The sequence below is a fragment of the Eriocheir sinensis genome, chromosome 58 (genome assembly GCF_024679095.1).
Source record: "Eriocheir sinensis breed Jianghai 21 chromosome 58, ASM2467909v1, whole genome shotgun sequence".
Taxonomy (NCBI): domain Eukaryota; kingdom Metazoa; phylum Arthropoda; class Malacostraca; order Decapoda; family Varunidae; genus Eriocheir; species Eriocheir sinensis.
Window position 1 is genome coordinate 842,569 of NC_066566.1, and position 22,541 is coordinate 865,109.

General features: G+C 41.7%; 1 protein-coding gene across 2 annotated transcripts in view; it reads left to right on the top strand.

Moving 5' to 3' along the window:
- LOC126985008 (lachesin-like) overlaps nt 1-22,541 on the top strand; it is a 153,980-nt gene that overhangs the window by 98,746 nt on the left and 32,693 nt on the right. For both annotated transcript variants that reach the window (XM_050839236.1, XM_050839237.1), the window contains exons 3-4: nt 11,234-11,441; nt 22,163-22,324. In XM_050839236.1, the coding sequence (XP_050695193.1) occupies nt 11,234-11,441; nt 22,163-22,324 (370 nt within the window). The remainder of the gene's footprint in view (nt 1-11,233; nt 11,442-22,162; nt 22,325-22,541) is intronic.

Below are 22,541 nucleotides of genomic sequence, written 5' to 3' on the forward strand. Positions count from 1 at the left end.
AGAGAGAGAGAGAGAGAGAGAGAGAGAGATTCTTATTTAGTTAGTATCAATATCAGAGAGATTAAGTTAGATAGATAGAAAGATTAAGCAGCTGGGAGGAGGAGGAGGAAGAGGAGGCTCTGAAGGCAACGGAGATACAGGAAGTAAATCTAAATCGAAAATCTATAAATAAAAAAAAGAACGAAAAAAAAAACATTGATGAATTAATTGGGACACAGAAACACGGTGCCGCAAAGGTCAAATGACGCCACCGAAAAAGAAAAAAAAGAAAAAAAATAACTTCAGAATCCAAAGCGCAAAATGGCAAGGGACAACACGTAGCGGAATTGTAGATGAAGGAAAAAATAACTAAAAAATAAGATGAGGTACAGAAGGAAGATAAAGTAGAATAAGAAAAGAAAGGAAGAAGAGGAGGAGGAAGAGGACAACAACAACAACAACAACAACAACAAAACAACAACAACAGCAGAAAAGGAAAAAGAACACTTGGATAAATTTATGAGTGAATGAAAGAGAAAGAGAAAGGATGTAAAATGCGAAAAAGAGAAAGAAAAGAAAGGAAGAAGAGGAGGAGGAGGAGGAAGAGGAGGAGGAGGAGGCGGCGACGGTCCACGCCTCACCTCTCCTCTTCACGGCTCTCTTCACTTCTGGTCCGACCCGCCGCCGCCCGCCTCAGTCTCAACCACTCACGCCTTTTTTGCCTCCTGTCTTAGCGGAGGAGGAGGAGGAGGAGGAGGAGGAGGAGGATAAGGGTAGTAACAACGTGATTCTTTTATTCTGCTTTCCCAAAAAACATTCAATCCGTCTCATCAACCACGTTCTCTCTCTCTCTCTCTCTCTCTCTCTCTCTCTCTCTCTCTCTCTCTCTCTCTCTCTCTCTCTCTCTCTCTCTCTCTCTCTCTCTCTCTCTCTCTCTCTCTCTCATGTAGGCCTTTTCAAAATTCATGTATTACAAAGTGTCTGTTTTATGGTTCCGAGACTTTATTTTTGATCTTCTCCTTTTCCTCACTTTACTTTCTCTTTTTCTCATTTACTCGTTCATTCCTCCAAGTGTTCTTTCTTCTTTACTTTCTCTTCATGTCCCTTTCCATTAATATTCCTTTTTTTCCTTTTCTGTTCTTCCATGTTACCGATTTTTTTTCTCTTTTTCGCATTTTTCTTCCTTTCTCTTTCTCTTTCATTCACTCATAAATTTATCCAAGTGTTCTTTCTTCTTTACTTTCTCTTCATGTCCTTTTCCATTAATATTCCTTTTTTTCCTTTTCTTTTCTTCTATGTTACAGATTTTTTCTCTTTCACATTTTACTTCTTTTCTCTTTCTCTTTCATTCACTCATAAGTTTATCCAAGTGTTCTTTCTTCTTTACTTTCTCCTCGTGTACCTTTCCATTAATATTCCTTTTTTTCCTTTTCTGTTCTTCCATGTTACCGATTTTTTCTCTCTCACATTTTACTTCTTTTCTCTTTCTCTTTCATTCACTTATAAATTTATCCAAGTGTTCTTTTTCCTTTTCTTTCTCCTCATGTTCCTCACTGTTGTTATTTTACTTTATCTTCCTTCTGTACCTTTCTTTCCTCCATCTCTCACCTCTTCCTCCCCCGTCTTCTTCTCTCCAGCCTTTCGTATGCGTCATCACCCTCAGTATAAAAAAAAAAATCCTTCCTACCCGCCCATACATCTTAAAAGCACCCTTACTATCTTTTCTTTCCTCCCTTTCCTTTCCTTTTTTCTTTCCCTCTCCTTCATTCCTGTCCCCATATTAATCCTTCCCTTTCCCTTCCTTTACTTCATCTTCCTTCCCTTCCCTTCCTTTCCTTTCCCTTCCATATCTTTTTCACACCTACATTCCAGGAAATCTCTCAGTATGCCTGTTCTTTCCTTTCCTTTCTTTTCCCTTATCTTCCTTTCTTTATCTTGCATTCCCTTCCATATCTCTCTCCGTCTATCTTCCATATTTCCTTCCCTTTCCTTCCCTATGCTTCCCCTACTGTCTCCTCCTTCTCCCTTCCCTTCCCTATCCTTCCCTTCCCCTCCCAAACCACCACCCTCTCTCCCCCAGCAATCCCCCACCATCCCCCCCCACCATCTCCCTTCCCAGACAAACCCCGAAGCAGTAGTTTAGTTTTATGTAAATTCTAATGACTGGACCATCCGCTTAAGTGTTCCTCCTACTGTTTGGGTTCTGGCGCGCTCACTCTGGCTGCGGCGAGGGAGGTTATTTCAAAATCGCGTCCCTGGTTCCGTAATGTGTCTCTGTGTGTGTCTGTGTCTCTGGGTACGCGAGGAGGGGATGTGTAATGGCCCGAAGCGTAATAAGTCTCGTGGGTGACGGTCTAGGGACACACGAGACACGAGAACGAGGGAGGGAAGGAGTTAGAGGCTCAGAGATAGAGGGAGATAGAGGTAGTGAGAGAGAGAGAGAGAGAGAGAGAGAGAGAGAGAGAGAGAGAGAGAGAGAGAGAGATCCTGTGACAAATGGAATGGTTAGGTTAGGTTAGTTTCGGTATCCAGAAATAGATAGATAGATAGACAGATGGATAGACAGATAGATAGATAGGTAGATAGAAGGGTAGAAAGATAGATAGATAGGTAGATAGACATTGACGTAGATAGACAAGTTACATAAAGACAGGTATAATATAGAGTTACATACATCGAGAGAGAGAGAGAGAGAGAGAGCGTCCCTGGTGGCACGGTATGAAAAACGATATAACACAGTACATTGGTTTTCTTTTTACGTCAGACACAAAATATTCCCTCAACCATAAATATAACTGGTAAACTTTTATCACGTAGCTTCAGACTTTTTTTTTTTTTTTTCTCTCTGCCCTCCCCTCCCTACCCCCCCTTCCATTATCCCCTTGTTCCCTAGTCTCCCTTGCTACTTCTTTCTCCCCTTCTCCCCTTCTCCCCAGCTTTCCTTCTTCCCCTAAACTTCTCTCTATCCTCTTCCCTCCCCTCCCTACCCTCCCTTCCCTTATCCCCTTGTTCCTTTGTCTCCCTTGCTACTTCTTTCTCCCCTTCTCCCCTTCCCCTAAACTTGTCTTTTCTCTATCCTCTTCCCTCCCCTCCCTCCCCTCCCTTTCCTTATCCCCTTGTTCCTTAGTCTCCCCTTCTTCCCTTCTCCCCATCTCCCTTCTTCCCCTAAACTTCTCTTCTCCCTATCCTTTTCTCCCTTCTTCCCTCTCTCTTTCTTCCCTAACATCACATTCCTTCCCTTTATCTCCCTCTTTCTCCCTTTTTTTTAACTTTATCTTCTTTTCTCTCCCTTTTCCTTACTTCCTACTTCTCTTCTTTGTCTCCCTTATCTCCCTATTCCCCCTTCGTTCCCTCCCTTTTACCTATTTTTCCTTTTTGCTTTATTCATCTCAATATCTTCAATTGTTACCTTATCTCTCCTCTCCTTTCCTCTCCCTCCATTTCCTTCCTTCGTTTCCATTTTTCCTTTTTCTCTCTTTCTATCGCTATCTATGTATCTCCCTTCTTTTCCCTTTTCCTTCATTTTCCCTTTCCTTTATAATAGTCTTTCCTTTTTTTGCTTTTTTTCCGCTTTCTCTTCTCGTTTTCTTATTTTCCTTTCGTTTTCACCCTACTTCCCATTCTTCATTTCTCCCCTTACCTCCCCTTCTCCCTTCTCTCTTTTCACCCCTTCTTTTGTTTATATATCTCCCCCTTTCTCCTCTTATTCCTATTCCAACTTGCCTTCTTCTCTACCTTCCACCTTTTCCTCCATTATCAACCTTTCCTCTCTTCCTTCTTTTCGTCTCTCTAACTCCTGGTCTTTCCTTCCCTTTCTTCCCTTTGTATATTTTCTTTATTTCGTTTCCTTATCTCTCCCTTCTTCTCCACTTTTCCTTCATCTCCTTTCCTTCCTTTTCTCTTCTCTCTTTCCTTGTTCCCTTCATTCTCAACTTCCCTTCTTCCTCCTTCTCTCTCTCTCTCTCTCTCTCTCTCTCTCTCTCTCTCTCTCTCTCTCTCTCTCTCTCTCTCTCTCTCTCTCTCTCTCTCTCTCTCTCTCTCTCGAAGTAAAGAAAGAAAGAAGGACTAAAAGGAAAAAGCGAAAAAGATGAAGAAGAAGAAGAAGGAAAAGAAATAAAGAATAGCGAAGAGGAAGGAGAAGAAGAAAAAGAGAAAGGAAAGAGAAGAAAAGAAAAGAAAACGCGGAAAAGATGAAAGAAAAATAAGAATAAGAAGAAAAAGTTAAGGAAAGTGAAGAGGAAGAAGAAAAGAGAAGCAGAAGAAGAAGAAGAAGAAGAAGAAGAAGAAGAAGAAGAAGAAGACCCTCACACTACCACTAAGAATTTTACCCGACTGATCCTCAAAACATCCACATCCTGATCTCAGCTTCCTCCTGCTCCTCCTCCTCCTCCTCCTCCTCCTCCACCTCCATCCCCCCGCCCTTCCCCTCCCGCCGCCCCGCCTAACAGCGTGGCTCCATCACTGTCGGGCGGCGCTGCGAGCAAGATTTACAAGGTCCGCGCCGAGTCTCCCGCCGCACCTTTATTCCTCTTATCAAAATGTGTACCATGAATTTTTGGCTCGACTTGCATTGCTACGATCACGACCACTACTACCACGACTACCACCATCACCACATACCATACCATAACATAACCACCATACCATACCATAACCAACCATACTATAACATAACATAACACATACCATAACATAACCACTCACTACTACCACTACCACTACCACCACACAACCACCACCACTATAACCACTACTACAGCCACCACCAACACCACGAACCCTACCACTACTACTACCACCACTACAACCAAACGATAAAACCACCATCACAGCCAATACCACTACCACCACTACCACGACCACCACTCACTACCACCAATACTGCTCCTGCTGTCACTACTTCTACTACTACTACTACTACTACTACTACTACTTCTACAACTACTACAATAACTGCCACTATCCATTAACGTTCAGTGATTCTACTACTTCTACTACTACTACTACTACTACTACTACTACTACTACTACTACTACTACTACTACTACTACTACTACTACTACGAAAACAAAATCTATCACGATACTAATAACAAAAGCAGTATTATAATCTGCGACATGAAGGCATTTTCTTGTTAATCATAAATAATAGATCACGAACCCACAAGTTGATGCGGGAAAACCACTTGAAGGAGAACAGCCAGGAGAGAGAGAGAGAGAGAGAGAGAGAGAGAGAGAGAATCTATACCTATCCCACACGAGTTCTACCCAGGCATAAGCTTGGATAAAGACAGGTAAAGGAAAGGGAAGGGAAGGGTAGAGAATGGAATGGATAACAGGAATAGAAAAGGAATGGTGTCAAAGAGATGCAAAGAAAGGGAAAAGTAAGGAATGGAGGTGAGAGGAGGTAGAGAAGGGAAGGGAAAAGGAGGGAAAAAGAGGAGACTTCAGATAAAGGGAAGACGTAAGGTGAGAAAATTAAAGGGAAATAAAAAGAAGAGAAGAGATGAGAAGGAAGGAGAGATAAGGGGAGAGGAGATAAGAGCAAATACTGAATGATAAGGACGTACATTATACAAGAATATGGGACACTTTCCTCCTCCTCTTCCTCCTCCTCCTCGACGCACACAGCCTCCTGGTCATTCTATACGTGTACCCATCATGTTTTTTTTTTGTTGTTTTGTTTTATCGAGGTCAACGCTCTACAGTCTTCACATTTATTATTATTAGCGTAAATCCTCCCGCTGGTTCGTAGTTTTTTTTTTTTTTTTTTGTGCGTAATACCAAACGGTTGAAATAAACTTACGCAAAATACAAAGGGATGAAAAAACTACTTCCCGTCATGTTATTTTTTTTTTCACTCTTTACGGTGAACTCACTTATTTTTGTAGCAGTGCCATACCTACCTACCTACAGACAGACAGACATAGGCAGACAGACAGACACACAGACAGACAGACACACAGGCATACATACAGACAGACAGACAGACAGACAGACAAAGCAAACAGACAGACACACAGGCATACAGACAGACAGACGTACATACAGACAGACAGACAGACAGGACAACACAGAACAGGTAACGTAAGGGCAGATGCTCAACAAGTTACATGAAAATACGAAAATGCAGAACAAAAAAAAAGGGAACTGATTTTTATTTATGTGTACACGACCTGCTGAGAGTAACTTGTTTATATTTGTTGCGGACTAATAGGAGAGAAAAATAAATAGAGAATCAGCCAATGGATAAAAAAATAAATAAAATACACGAAATATACGCGAATTATAGAGAAATCGCGCGTAAAAAAGAATCGGTTGTATTTTTATCAGATGACAAATTTGCTTGTTTTGAATAGGAGAGAGAGAGAGAGAGAGAGAGAGTCAAATTAGTAGCGTAACAGAAATCAATTAGTAAACAGACAAACAAATATACAAACAAGAGCAGACTAATTAAAATATACATACAAGAGAGAGAGAGAGAGAGAGAGAGAGAGAGAGAGAGAGAGAGAGAGAGAGAACATAACAAAACAGAACAGAACAGAACATCGGAACGGGAGCTAACAAACAAACAAACGAACAAACATCCACGCAAACATTTCACCCAGCTGGAAATGTAAACAGTTTAAAATATGTTCATTCTGTTTATTTTTTTTCCCCTTGGACAGTCAATATCGTGAACACGTGTGCCGGGGTACATTTTACTCGCTTTTTTTTTTTTTCGCCGCTCCCGTTGATAATAATTTATTGATGAAAGGCCGCGGATGGAGATTGGTTAAAGGGAAGTTCATGGTATTTATCAAAATGAAATAGCCGTCCCTTATTTTATTCACAATTTGATTCGCTCACTTCATTTGCTTGTTTGTTTATTAATAACGAACCCGAGTCTCTGTGTGTGTCTGTGTGTGTGTGTGTGTGTGTGTGTGTGTGTGTGTGTGTCCTTCCGGCGGGGCTGTGTTGTGTTGAAGTGTTTTGGGTTGGGTTGGGTTGCCAGCGTCAGTGTGTTCGTTCGTCCGTTCGTCCGTTCTTCTATTGCGCTGATTGAATGTATAAAGTGAATCCGGGATTGTTATGTCGTTGATGTTCTTGTTGTCGGTGGTAATGGTGGTGGTGGTGGTTGGGGAGGAGGTGACGGTGGCGGTGGTTGTGGTGGTGTTTATCGTTTCTTGGTGATTGTTATTTTTTGGTTTTGGTGGTGATGATGATGTTGGTGGTTGTAGTGGTGGTGGTTGTGGTGGTGGTGAGGGAGATGATGACGGGGGTTGTAGTAACGTTATTTTTTTTTTCATGTGATTGTTGTTGGTGGTAGTTTTGGTGGTGGTTGTGGTAATGGTAGTGATGATTTTGATGGTGGTGGTGTTTGTGGTGGTGGTGGCTTTGCTAGTTTTTCTTTCATTATCTTTTTATTTTATTTTCTATCATCTTTTTATTTATTTATTTTTCTATTATTTATCTTTATTTTTCTCATCATCTTTTTTATGCTCTAAAGTCATTGTTACCGTTTTTTTTTGAGTAATTGATTCATTGCGCCATTATTATGATTTCACGCGTCAATTAGTTCACTCTTTTTGCTACTTATTCATTTGTACTGATGCGCTAAACGATATTTTATACACGTCATTTATGGCCGCAATACTTCAACATTAGGTCTCTTTGATTTTAATTTGAATGTATTTTTTTCGGGGGTGGGGGGGTGGAGGGGGGGGTCAGGGTTCAGGTGGAGTGAATGTCAGATGGCGCCATTGTCTCATTCATCTGTTTTCTTTTTCATGAATTTTTATTTACTTACTATTTTCGTTTATTTTCTTTTTCTTTTATCTGCCATTTCCCCGTTTCGATCGTTCACCCGCAGTTTTCTCTCCTGATCTATTCATCTCTTTTCTTCTTCATTACTTTCTCTTCACTCATTATTTTCGTTTATCTTCTTTTTCTTTTCTTTTCCTTTTCCGTATTTCGACCATTCACTGCAGTTTCTTTCTCCCCTGCTCTATTCTTCTCCTTTCTTTGGTTCCTCCTCCGATGGCGCCGCTACCCATTTTCTTTTCTTACTTTTCCCCTCCCTTCGATGGCCACTTTGCCGAACAGTCCCGGGAGTGAGACGCCGGTCAGTCCAATCTTGCCGTCACTCCGTCCGTCTCGCCCCCGGGGACTGAATTTACCTTACAATGGGGGAGGGAGTGAGGGAGGGAAGGCGTGCAGCTGCTGAAGGGGACGGAACAGGACAGGTGGGAAGGGACTGTGAGGGAGGGGCGTGAAGGGAGGGTGAGGAGAAGATATGAAGGGATGGTGAGGGGCAGGCGGTGATGAAGGGGATGAAAGGGTATTTGATTCTGCTAGAGTTGTTTTGTTTCATATATATAGATTCTGTTATGTTATTTCGCTTTTTTTTGTTGTTTTTTCTCCCTTTTTCCTTCATTTTTCTTTTGTGCGTTTTCCTTATATTTTCTTTTTTTCTTCCGTTTTCATTCTTTTAATCTTTTACTTCCTTATTTCCTTCATGTGTTTTCTATATCATTTTTTTTCGTTCATTTACAAGTTCTGCGGAGGAAGTCTGAGAGGGAGTTTAGCATAGGTATTTTATTTGTTTCTTTTCTTCTTCTTTTAACTTTGTGTACTTTCACTATCTCTTGCTTTCTTTTTTCTTTCTTATTTTGTTTTGTTTCGTTAGCTATTATTTTCTTTTCCTTCTTAATTGTTTGTTTATCTTTGTTTATCGATTACGCCCTCGACATCTCCTTCCTGTCACTCTCTCCTTAAAACCTGGTAGCAGCGGGGATCATGTTTCGTAATGGTCCCTCCTAGCGAGAAAAATGAGAAAAAATCACCCCTCACACAAACCATTTCATAATATATATCAAAGCATTTGTGGTCATTTTATGTATTGGGGGTTTATTTCATGGCACATATCTGCTGGCGTCTCGCTTTATGTCGCTGCTACATAAAGTTGGCTAATTTGCTACGTCGCTTTAACTTCCTCCTATAGGGTTATTTTTTTTCTCTCCTTCAATCACCATTCTCTTCACATATAACAAAGCAGAAGAGATAGTGAAAGTACACAGAGTAAAAAAGAAGAAAAGAAACAAATAAAATATGGTAAACTCCCTCCCAACCGTCCTCCGCCGAACTTGTAAATGGACGAAAAAATATTGATATAGAAAACACATGAAGGAAATAACGAAGGAAAAGATAAAGGAATGAAAACGGAAGAAAAAGAAAAGAAATATATAAGGAAAAGACACAAAAGAAAGATGAAGGAAAAGAATAAGGAAGGAAAACGAAAAAAAAAGGGAAATAACATAACAGAATCTATATATATATGAAACAAAACAACTCTAGCAGAATCAAATCTCCTTCCCTGTAAATGAAAGAAAAAATAAAAACTACAATGGAAAACACACCACGAAAAACAGAAGAAAAAGGAAAAGGAAAAAGGCAGAAAAAAAGAAAAAAATAACACTAACTCAAGACATATACGCATCAAAAACTCCAACAGAATCAAATCCCTTTCCTAAGTAGCTCATTACCTTTCCGTCCGGCACATTCCTCCCACCTGTACCATAAATTCGTCATCCGGGCGTCCCGTGGGCATGGCGGGCCTTACCTGCCGCTAATGAGAAAAGTTGCCGCGGGACGATTGGACAAACAGTGCCAGTTCTTATGCCTCCTCAGGTGAGCTCAGGTGACGGGAAAGGTGGGGGAGAGGGTGGGGGGAAGGGGAGGTAGTGGGGTGATGGTGGTGGTGGAGGAGAAGGAGGTGGAGAGGAAGAAGAAGCCGAAGAAGAAAAAGAAGAAGAGAAAAAAAAAACCAGGAAGTAGAAGAAGAAGAAGAAAAAAGAAGAAGACGAAGAAGGAGAAGAAGAAGCAGTAGAAAAGAAACAGGAAGAAAAAGTAAAAGAAAAAGAAAAACAACCTCTAAAAACAGAAAGAAGAGAGATAGGCGAGGCGTACAGATAGAGGGATAGATAAATAGAAGCAAACATATAAGAAAGAAAGAAAGAGAGAAAAAGGAATAACAAACGAACACAGAGAAACCACAGCATAATAGGAGGACAAGGAGAGAAGGAAGTGGAGGGAAGCATAAGTGGCCATCGGTTGGGGATACATCGTCGATATATTTACCTCGAGCAACGCATCTGACGACCTTGGCATGAACGGGAACACTGAGAGACAGACAGACAGACAGATAAACGGACAGACAGACAGAAAAAAGGTTGTGGCGTCTGATGGAAAGGGAAGTCAAGGTATATTTATGCAGAAAAAGATCGGCCATAACCAGACTCTCGCAAAAGGAAGTTGAGAGGAAATCGACCCTGTTTTTTCCCTCCTCAAAATAAAGCGAAAAAATGGTTAATTATCTTCCCCGGCGAGGCGACCTTATTAACCTGACAGTTCTATAAGCAAACGAGACTTGCACAATATTCTCTCGATATCTATATGTACGAGTTTGCTCCTCTCTCTGTCTCAACATAAGTCACGTTAGCGAGCATGCTGTCCCTCGATAATGAAGATAACGAGAATGATGGTAATGATAATAATAATAATAATAATAATAATAATAATAATAATAATAATCGTGTTTGTTATTATATATGCATAATTCTTTTTAAGTAGGTCATGTTAATGGTTGTGGTGTCCGTTGATAATAAAAATAATAAATATATTGTAGTATGAACAGCAACAGTATTAGTAGAAGTAGTAGTAATAGCAGTAGTGGTGGTAGTAGTAGTAGTAGTAGTTGCAGTAGTTGTAGTAGTTGTAGTAGTAGTAGTAGTAGTTGTAGTAGTAGTATACATGATGGTCCTAATAGTAGTAAATGCAATCGTTATTATAATAGTCGCGGTAATACTTGTAACACCATTTACATTTCCAGCATAAAAAAACAACCCCAAACAACACTTCCATACAGCAGCAACTCAGCTAACATATTCTATCTACCGTATCATTTTTTTTTTCCCTTACGCTGCTTCGTCTGCCGTAAAAAAAATAACATACACAATCTTAACCCCTCACACCTATCCCCTCTTACGACAGGTGGGCTAGATACACCTGATTATATATTTGACCTGTCTCTCCTCACAGGTAGACTGAGTACACCTGATAATATAAATGACCTCCCGTCCCTCACCTGTCTCTCCTCACAGATAGACTGAATACACCTGATAATATATATGACCTGTCTCTCCTCACAGGTAAACTGAATACACCTGATAATATATATGACCTCCGTCCCTCACACCTGTCTCTCTAATTACAGGTGGGCTGGATACACCTGAAGCGGCAGATGATCGTGGCCGTGCACACGCGCCTCATCGCCCGCATCTCGCGCTACTCCGTGACGCACGACTCCCACAAGACCTGGACGCTGCACATCACGGGCGTCACGGAGGAGGACAGCGGCTACTACATGTGCCAGATCAACACCGACCCGGCCATCTCACAAGTCGGGCTGCTGCAGGTGGTCGGTGAGTAGTGTGTGTGTGTGTGTGTGTGTGTGTGTGTGTGTGTGTGTGTGTGTGTTAGAGTTAAATCGCACCTCTCTCCTTTATCCAATTCTTTCACTTCTCATTTCTTTGCCTCTTTATTCATCATCGTCTCTGGCTTTTTTTTCTTTTTTTTCCTATATTTTCCTTTTTTTCTGCAACCAAGAACATCAAATAAATAACATTACTGGTAGAGAAAAACAAAACTTCTGTCTTCCTCAAAAAAAAAGAAAGAAAGAACCGGGGAAGATTCGAAGAAGGGTGTGTTGTTGATACTCTTGTTTTCTCTACTATAGCCAAGAGAGAGAGAGAGAGAGAGAGAGAGAGAGAGAGAGAGAGAGTGAGAGAGAGAGAGAGGGAAGGGGGGGGCGGGGTTGAGGCAGTCGATTAAGATTACGTTTCCTTCTGAGTGACTTTCATGTGACATTTATATAGGTCAGTATTCCCAGACACATCCAACTCCCACATCAACTATTTCCAAATGCCGAATAGGAGATCAATCGAGCTCTTATATGTAGTTTTTCACAGCCATGGTACAAAAGATTCAAGCCTCAACCAGGGTCATAAAACTACTCACGGAAAAGGAGATCAATCGGGTTCTTATATGTAGTATTTCACAGCCATGGTACAAAAGATTCAAGCCTCAACCAGGGTCATAAAACTACTCACGGAAATGCCAAAACCTCCTACGAAAGCCTTGTCGAAATTGTGTGTGCTTGCGTGGCTTCAAAAGTATGGCCCATAGAGTAGTAATGTGGCCTCTCGTATACGGGACTAACGATCCATTTACCGCTGTACTACTCCCTCGTTCGACTCGTAACCACCCTAACTAAGTACCGTGTATCCTCTCCTTGGCACTAAACTCTTAACTATCTAACTTCTACATTGATAAAATAAGAGACGAAGATTATTCAAAACCATCAGAGTCCAGCCTTACTTGCCACAATTTTAGTCTCTGCATGTAAAGTACCGTAGTAGTAGTAGTAGTAGTAGTAGTAGTAGACAAAGCAAAAGCATAAGAATAAGAAGCAGAGGAAGCAGTAATTCACTTATCCTTCTTCTCCTCTTTCTCTCCCTCCTTCCAATCGTTCCCTTCCTCCTCTTCTTCCTCTCTCCTTTCCCTTCCTCTTACTCTTACGAACTTTCACCTCCTCCTCCTCCTCCTCCTGCTCTTCCTCCCTTTCCAAACCCTCCTCTTCCTCCTCTCCCCTTCCTCCTTCCTCTACAAAACCTTATCACCCTCCTCTTCTTCTTCCCTCACCTAACCCTCTTCCTCCTGCTCCCCCCCCAACACACAACCTTCATATCCCACTTTCCTCCCGTACCCCCCCTAAGGAAGGCGCCCCGTCCCATCGCTCACCATAAACCAAGCAGTACCTTTGCATAACACTTTTTACTGCCGCCTCTTCCTCTCCCTCCAATCGCGGCGCGCCCTCGTCTCCTCCCTTATCTCCCCTATCAGCCTGCCGGAGACGCATAGACGGGGAGGTTCTTTAAGGGAGGGAGAGACAAACGTTTAGAGTCTTTTCTGTGTGTGTGTGTGTGTGTGTGTGAGAGAGAGAGAGAGAGAGAGAGAGAGAGAGAGAGAGAGAGAGAGAGAACGTTTGGTAGAAGCGGAGATCTATGTAGCACCTGGCTTGAAAGAGAGAGAGAGAGAGAGAGAGAGAGAGAGAGAGAGAGAGAGAGAGAGAGAGAGAGAGAGAGAGAGAGAGAGGGGGGAGGGGGTAGAGCTGTACGGTGTGAGTCCTCTGTGGAACACTTACCAAGATTACTTCTCCCTCAGACTCTCTCTCTCTCTCTCTCTCTCTCTCTCTCTCTCTCTGTGTGTGTGTGTCTGTATGTGTGTGTGTGAGAGAGAGAGAGAGAGAGAGAGAGAGAGACGTTCTTACACACTTATACTTCACTAGATCTCTTATGTCTTCTCGGAAAGGAGAGAGAGAGAGAGAGAGAGAGAGAGAGAGAGAGAGAGAGAGAGAGAGAGAGAGAGAGAAGGGGTTGGGGGGTGGGGGGGGTAACGTTTTTTCTGTCTTCTCTCTGTTCCTCTCTGTATAACTTTCTTTACTTGCCCGGAAAAAAGATTTAGTTGTCAGGTCGAGAGGCGAAGAGAATGAGAGGCGAGAAGAACGCTGAAGAGGAGGCGGAAGAAAAGGAAGAGGAGGTAGAAGAGGAGGAGGAGGAGGAGGAGGAGGAGGAGGAGAACGAGCAACAGGAAGAAGAGGGATAAGAGGAAAATTATAAGGAGGAGAAGGAGTTGGAGGAAGTAAGGAATAAGAAGGAGAATGAAGAAGAAAGAAAAAAACGAAGTAGAAAAAATGAAGGAAGAAAAAAGAAAAGGAAAAATATATGCAAAACAAGAAATAGAAAAAAGAAGAAAAAATGAAAAATAAAAGAAAAATAAAGGGAAAGAGACGAGAGGAAAATGAGAAAAAGTTAATAAAGTAGATGGAACAGAATTAAAAAGGAAGAAAAAAACGAAACATGGAAGACAGAGAAGAAGAAAAAAACGGAAAATTGAAGAAACAGACCACTACAAAGAACAGCAACACAAGAACTACTGAGTGAGAGAGTGGAGACGTTACACCATAGAGAGAAATAAAGAAATACGAGATAAGAGACGAGAGAGACACAGACAGAGAGATGAAACATTATTAACCTCGTAAGAAAGCCGAGAGAGGGAGGGAAAGAGGGAGGGAGGGAGTCACTATCATCAAGGAAGGGAGAGGCGGTAAAGAACCTCTCCCGGTGCCGCTGAGAACCACACGAGAGGCACTCAGCTGGAGGGGCGAATGACGAGGAGTAATTCAAAGGAGAGGCGAGGCTTCTTCCTTTTAGTGGAGGGCAATGGACGGGGTGCTGAGGATGTTGATGAATGGTGGTAGTGGTGGTGGTAGTGGTGGTGAGAGTAATGGGAGTAGTGGTTGTTTTTGTTGTGGTGGTGATGGTGGTGGTGATGGTTGTGGTGGTGGTGAAGGGAATTTGAGGGTAGTGTTGGTTGTGGTAGTGAGTTCAGTGGTAGTAGTAGTAGGAGTAGGGGTAGGTACACACACACACACACACACACACACACACACACACTCACTACATAGTTCATTTAAGTTCGTGAATCTGAGATCACTCGTGCGGGACAAAAGTTGGGCCTCGGCGGGGTGAAATATGACACAAGGAAGGAGGAGGAGGAGGAGGAGGTAGACGAAGGGAGTAAGAGGAGGAGAAGCAGGGACGGCAGGAGGAAGAGGAGGAGGAGGAGGAGGAGGAGGAAGAAAAAAGTAAGCGGGTACACGGTTCCTACTTTACATTTTTATCCTACCAACTGAACTTGTACGACTTTGACAAATCTTTACTACTACTACTACTACTACTACTACTACTACTACTACTACTACTACTACTACTACTACTACTACTACTGCTACTACTTCTACTACTAACTCTTAAGAAAAAATAGATTGGAACTTTTTTACTTAAACTTCAAACGAGAAAGAAAAAAATGAGTTACCGCTGAAAAATACAAACATAGAAAACGTAAGAGACAGGAAGAAGTAAATATGCATGAAGGTTTAATTTAGGGAGCTTGGAGTTGACATTGCACGGGGGGGAGTGTAGAACTGGTGGCATTGGTCAAACATCAAGCTAAAGACTGTCTGTGAGAATTAATGTATGTACGTATTATGCTTAACTAACGGCGCTTAACGTCGTGTGCGTGGGGCGACATTTCAACACAAAAAACTGAGTGCTTCTAGCGGGCCCCCAAGTGCTTCAGTGGTGACTCGGCCCAAACCTTGAATGCTGTACGGCTCCGGGTCATGGGAGGCGGTGCGGCCCAGACCGTGAGTGCTTATACAGTTTCTTGTTTCCCTAAAGGCTGATTCGGACACTCTAAGAGGTGCATAATCAACAACTAACAAGAAGAAGAAAAAGGAGAAAAAGAAGAAGAGAAGAAAATGATGAAAATGATCATAAGAAGACGATGATGAAGAACAAGATGATGATGATGAAGAAGAACAAGAAAAAGAAGAAAGATGAAAAAGAAGAAGTATCAGATAAAAATGTAACGATTAAATCTGTGCTTCGATTGTTTGCGCTTTTTTATATGAACCCCAAGACCCAACCAAACCAACCAAGTGCGTAGCTTCTGGCGGCAATCCAGCGATTTCTGGGTCAAAGGTCAGGGCTCCCATGCACACCCTAGCCTTCTCCCTTCTTCCCTTTCTTCCTTCCTTCCCTCCTTTCTTCGCTCCTTCTTTCCTACCCAATGTTTTCGTGGGTGTAGAGCAAAAAAAAAAAGTATGTAAGAGGAAGAAGAGAATGGAAAGGCGGTGAGGAAAGGAAGATAAGGAAAATGAAGGGAAGAGGAGGGAGAGAGGGGGAGGGAGTGGGAGGGAGTAGGGGGAAGGGGGAGTGAGTCTAGTATGCAGAACCCTACTCTTGAGAAACTCCTCCTTTCCTTCATTCCTTATTCATCCCCCTCCATCACGCTCCTCCTCCTCCTCCTCCTCCTCCTCCTCCTCCTTCCTCCACTTGCCTTCCCTCTTCCTCCCCCTCTTCATTTCTTCTATTCTTCCATCTTTTCATCCATATTTTCTCCCTTCTTTGCCTCCTTCACGTTTCTCCTCCTCCTCCTCCTCCTCCTCCTCCTCGTCCTTCTCCTTCTTCCATTCCTCCATTTTCTTCATCCATGTTTTTATTTATTTATTTTACTTCCATGTCCGTTATTCCTCCATCCCTACTTCCTTGTTCTCTTTGCTCTCTCCCTTCCTTTCTTCCTTCCTTTCTTTTCTCTCTTCTTCCCCCCTTTTCGCCTTTCTTCAATGCATTTTCCTTTTTTTTCTTTCCTCTCTCTCTCTCTCTCTCTCTCTCTCTCTCTCTCTCTCTCTCTCTCTCTCTCTCTCTCTCTCTCTCTCTCTCTCTCCGTGCCATCTTTTCCTCCAATCTATTATTACATTTATTTTGCTTTCTTTCTTCTTTCCTTTTCTCCTTTATACAAGTATTCTTTTTTTCTTCATTTTTTTCAGTCAGTCAGTCAGTCAGTCAGTTCGTCAATTAGTCAGTCAGTCAGTCATTTAGTCCGTCCGTCAATTAGTCAGTCAGTCAGTCAGTCAGTCATTTAGTCCGTCCGTCAATTAGTCAGTCAGTCAGTTAGTCAGTCAGCCATTTCGTCGAGTTGTTTCTTCATGAGTCAGTTGTTAAGGTTTTCTTATTTCTCTTCTTCTTTTCTTCCTGTCACTTGCAATTGGTTATTTCATTTGATATATTCTGTTTATTTTTCCCAAACGTTATTTCTCTCTTTTCTCTCTCTTCTCTTTCCTCTCCTGCTCTGTCTCCTGTTTCCTCATACAAAGAAGAAGACAAAACGTGCCATTCAGTTTCGTAAAAAAATATTGATAGAGATAAAAAAAGAAAGAATATTAGAGGAAAATATAAAAAAATGAGGTTATAAGGAAAGTTTTTTGATCAGATTATAACCAAAAATATGGAGAGAGAGAGAGAGAGAGAGAGAGAGAGAGAGAGAGAGAGAGAGAGATGAAACAAAATTATCATAGAGGACTTGCGATAAAGAAAAATGCGGGTGGATCAAATGAAAATAGTATCAGAGAGAGAGAGAGAGAGAGAGAGAGAGAGAGAGAGAGAGAGAGAGAGAGAGAGCATTGACAAACAAACAAACTACAGGTGTTGATGAAAGACCGGCGCAAACAAAAGCGTGACACACTTCAAAGCGAAAAACAAGCTCGTGGGATCAAAGAAAAATCATCGCAACAACAACAACAACAACAACAACAATAATAATAATAATAATAATAATAATAATAATAATAGAAGAAGAAGAAGAACAGGAACAAGAACGAGAGGAATGATAAAATGAGAAGAAAAAGGAGGAGAAGAAGACTGGCTTTTTTTTATTCATTATTTTTTTTACGCCCTTGAAATTTCTCCTCTGCTGTAAAAAAAAAAATGGTAGTAGTAATATCATAAGAAAGAAAAAGAACAAGGACGAAAACAACAACAACAACAACAACAACAGCAAACGCTGATTCTTTAATATAATCACACAAACACGTAAAGGAAAAACTGATATTCAAACTCTCGTCACGGAACAAGCACTGAAGGAGGATGATGTGACATTATTAACCATTTTATTAACATCGTAGAAATGGGAGGAGGAGGAGGAGGAGAAGAAGAAGAAGAAGAAGAAGAAGAAGAAGAAGAAGATGAAGGGACGGTAAGGGAATGTTGGTTGTACGTGACGATACACACACACACACACACACACACACACACACACACACACACACACACACACACACACACACACACACACACACACACACACACACACACAGACGCACGCACGTGATGCATTATTTCCATTCGTCCTTCGCGGTGTTTTTTCAGCTTTTTTTCTCCTCTTCCTCACCCAATCTCTTCCTCCTCCTCCTCCTCCTCCTCCTCTTCTTCCTCGTTGTCCTCCTCTTCCTCTTCGATAAAACCGCCGAGGAGTGACAAGAAAGAGGAGGCGGAAGTGGAAGTTACGAGTCATGCAAAGAGGAAGAGGATGAAGGAAGAAGGAGGAGGAAGAGGAAGAGAAAGAAGAGGAAGGGAGATTTAATAGCACAGTCACCTCTATATTCAATTCATACTCTTAACCTCTTGAAAAGTATAGAGGAAGAGAAAGAAGAAGAGGAAAAGGATGAGGAAGAGGAAGAAGATTGGAACATTTAATACTATAATTTTATAGTCATCTCTATATTCAATTCATACTCTTAACCTCTTGAAAAATATAGAAGAAGAGGAAAAAGAGGAAGAAGAGGAGGAAGAGGTAATACCGTGACCTCTATGTATATATGTTCCTTTCATACTCTTAAGCCCTAGAAAAAATATATAAATTGGATAACCCAAGTTTAAAATAAATAAATAAAATATTGTAGTCTAATACGCTTGATTCTGTGTTAGGTAAGGCAAGGTAAGAAAAGATAAGGTAAGGAAGTATTGGAGTCGTAGGTAAGATTTGTGTCAGTTAAGGTAAGGTAAGGTTAGGTAAAGTAAGGAAATACAGAAGTCGTAGGTAAGCTTTTGTGCCAGGCAGGTAAGGTTAGGTAAAGTAAGGTAAAGGAGCATAGTAGTCGTAGGTAAGATTGTGTCAGGTAAGGTAAGGTTAGGGAAAGTAAGGAAGTATAGAAGTCGTAGTTAAGATTCAGTGTCAGGTAAGGCAAGGCAAGGTAAGGAAAGGTAAAGTCGTAGGTAAAGTAAGGTAGTAGTCGTAGCTAAGAGTTAGGTAAGGTAGGGTAGGATAGGGTAGGTTAAGTAAGGAAATCTAGAAGTCGTAGGTAAAATTCAGAGTCAGGTAAGGTAAGGTAAGGAAGTCTAGGAGTCGTAGGTAAGATTCAGTGTCAGGTAAGGCAAGGTAAGGTAAGGTAACGTAGGTAACATCGCATTATCCTGTCCGTCTAATCTTCGCTGCAAGGCTTGAGGGTAGAGATTGAGGGCTGGGAAGGCAGAGTTTGTGGAGGATGGAAAAAATAGGTGATTGTGTGCCGCAGGCGGGTGAGAGAGAGGTTGAATTTGAGCAAGACGGCGCGCGAAGTGAAGAAAGAAGTTGCTGGAGGTGGTGGTAGTGGATGGATGACTGGCTGGATGGGTGACTGACTGGATGAGTGGCTGTGAATGGATGACTAGATGAGTGGGCTAGTTAGATGGATGGATAATTGGATGGGTATATAACTCGGAAACTGACTAGGTGGGTGACTGGACGAAAGTGTGGATGAGTGACCACGTGGATGACTGGGTGATTGACAAAGAGGATGGGTGAATGGGTATCGATGACTGGATGGATTGTGAATAGACTGGGTGACTGGCTGAGTAGATGGATGAGTAGCTGGGTGACTGGGTGACTGAGGAGTGACTGGGTAGATGAATGAGGAACTGGGAAACCGGGTGAGTGGATTGCTGGCTGAGTGACTGACTTGGTGGTTGGGTGACTGGTTGGGTGAGTGACTGACTGAATGGCTGGCTGGGTGAACGGGTGAGTGGCATGGGAGGGGAAGCGAGTGGACACAAACTCTCAATTACTGATAACACAGACGACCCAATAATGAACCGCCTTGTGGATTCCCTTCTCTTCCTCCTCCTCTTTATTTTCTGCTTTTCGTTCTCCTTCGTCCTCTATTGTTTTTCTGCTTCTCTTCGATTTATTGCCTTTCGCTCCTTTTCCTTCCTTCTTTTCGATTTGTTTCCTTTCGTTTCCTTGCTTCCTTCCTTTCCTCCTTCCCTCTTTCTTCCTCTCCCAATGTTTTCGTGGTTGTATTTTATTTCGATGTTGTTTCATTCGACTTTTTCTCTCCAGTTTCTTCTCCTCTTTCCAATTTATCTTCTATTTCACTTTTCCTCTTGCCTTATACGTGCGTTTTCTCTCTCTCTCTCTCTCTCTCTCTCTCTCTCTCTCTCTCTCTCTCTCTCTCTCTCTCTCTCTCTCTCTCTCTCTCTCTCTCTCTCTCTCTCTCTCTCTCTCTCTCTCTCTCTCTCTCTCTCTCTCTCTCTCCACCGCATTACGCTGTCACTTATTAATATTTCACAAGAGCCATTTCTTCCTTGCACATGAAACTCTCCCTCACACCACAACTCTCGCGGGGAGGGAAAATACTACTGTCTCTCTCTCCCCCTTTTTTTTCTTTTTTTTTTTCCTTTTTTATTCATTATTACCTATTTGTTGCTTTTTTGTCATTTTGTGGCGATGTTGTTGTTTTTTTGTTTGTTTGTTTCGTATTTTTGTCTCCCCGTTTTCTTTGCTTTTTTTTTCTTCTTTTTCTTCTCTCGTTTTGTGATATCGTGTCTTCCCGTCTTATGCTTTCTTTTGCTTTCTTTTTTCTTTTTTTCTTTTTTGTGTCTTTTTCTGTATTTATCATGTTTTTTTCTCTTCCTTTTCTCTTTGTCTTCTATCCTTTTCTTTTTTGGCATTTTCCTTTTTTTCTTTTTTTATTATTTATCATCTTTTGTTTTCTCTTTTCTCCTCCTCTCTCCTTTTTCCCTTTCCTCTTTCTCCTTTTTCTTCTTTTCCTATCTTCTTTTCTTTTTAATTCATTACCTTTGATTTTCCTCTTTTCTTTTTCTTCTATATCTGTTTTTCTCTTTCTCTCTTGCATCTTCTTTTTCTCTTTTTTTCATTTTTTTTTTCTTTTTCTTTCCCTTCTTTTGTATGTCTTCTTTTCTTCTCTATTTCTCTTATTTTACTTTTTTTTGTATTATCTTTTTTTCTTCTTTTTATCAATGTCTTTTTTTCGCTCATTCTTTGTCATTATCTTTTTTTTCTTCTCTTTCTTTATCTTCGCCACGTTCTTCTATCTCCTTAATCATCACCACCACACTTATGCTCCACATTTATCGCCATTCTTCTTTCTCGTTCTTTATTATGTCTACTCCATTCTTCTCTTTCTTAAACACCTCCGCTTTTCTTCTCTTATTCTTTATCATCACAATTTCTTTTTATCCTCATTCTTTATCATCATTTCTCCTTCTTTGTTCTCTAATTCTTTATAAGCACGTAACTATTTTTGCATCAATTTTTCATCACCGTTTTCCCTCTCATCATTTTCTTTTTTTTGTCATCTTCGTAACCACTTTTGTTTCTTTCATTCTTTCTCACTAATTTTCTCTATCATTACCATCATTTATAATCCCTCCTACGTGTTTTTTTTTTCTATATATATTTAGTGTCTTGTTTTTATTTTCTTCGTTGTTATCTTTCCTTTTTGTATTGCAACTATTTGATTATTGTTTGGTTTTCTTCTACATCGTTTTTTCTCTTAAGTAACGATTTATGTCATTCTGCTTTATGTAATTCCTCTCTAACGTATTTCTGACTTTCTTTCTTTCGTTGCTAAATTCTCTTCACTCGTTCTGTTCCTTTTTTTTTTTATCACTGTTATATCTCTGCGTTCTTCAGTGGGGTTTTCGTAATTCATATCTCGTTAACGTCCTTCCCCTCCTGTGTGTGTGTGTGTGTGTGTGTGTGTGTGTGTGTGTGTGTGTGTGTGTGTGTGTGTGTGTTTATTTCCTCCTCGCACACTCGTCTCTCAGTTTCTTGGAAGAGTTGTTTGCATTTCCTATTATACGGTTCACCAACACGCTACAACACACACACACACACACATACACACACACACGAGGTGGCTTCATCATCCCCCGGTGTTAAAAGAGTTTCATTTTCGAAGTTCTTATAAAAGTTCTTAACTCTAATGCGCCGGTGAAACGTGCGGCTGAAACTTCTTGGATCAGTCTCAGTTTCTCTCTATCTCTCTCTCAGTTTCTCTCCCTCTCTCTCTCTATCTATCTATCTCTATCTTTCTCTATTTCTATCTCACCTAATTCTCCTCTCCGCCACTCCCTTGTTCCTCTCTCCACCCACATTCATCAGTTTTTCTCTTTCCTTCTCTCCTTCCACCAATCGCCTGGATCTCTTCCCCTTTTCTCTCTTCTTTAGTCTTTTTCATCATCTTTTCATTTTCTTCCTTCCCACTCCACCGTTCACACACGCCCTCTTCCTCCTCCTCCATCTCGCTGTGCCAATCTTCCACCACCTTCTTCCTCTCATCCCCACACCCTCACCTTCCCTCACTTTTCTGGCCCTCTCCCACTCACACACTCCTACATGTCCTTATCTCTCCCACTTCGCCGTTCACACACACGCCTCACCTCCCGCCTCCCTCCCGCAGTGCCGCCGAGCATCGTGGACGAACAGAGCAGCAGCAGCGAGATCCAGGTCCGCGAGAAGGCCAACGTGACCCTGCACTGCGCCGCCCGGGGAGTGCCTGAGCCGCGGATCATGTGGAAGCGAGAGGACAAGGCCATGATCGTCACCAACACCAGGAACCCGGGTGAGTGGGCTTCGAGGGGCGGTTGAGGGTGTGGTGGGGCCGGTGGAGGGAGGGTTGTAGGAGAGGAGAGGAAGAGGAAAAGGTTGTATTGGTTGTTTATTATTGTTTATTTCCACATTACAGGTACATACGTTGATGAGTTATGCTTTCGTAACACCAACACCACCTAGCCTGACCTATTCATGAGCTAATGTAACAATGCCTTGAAGGTCTACAG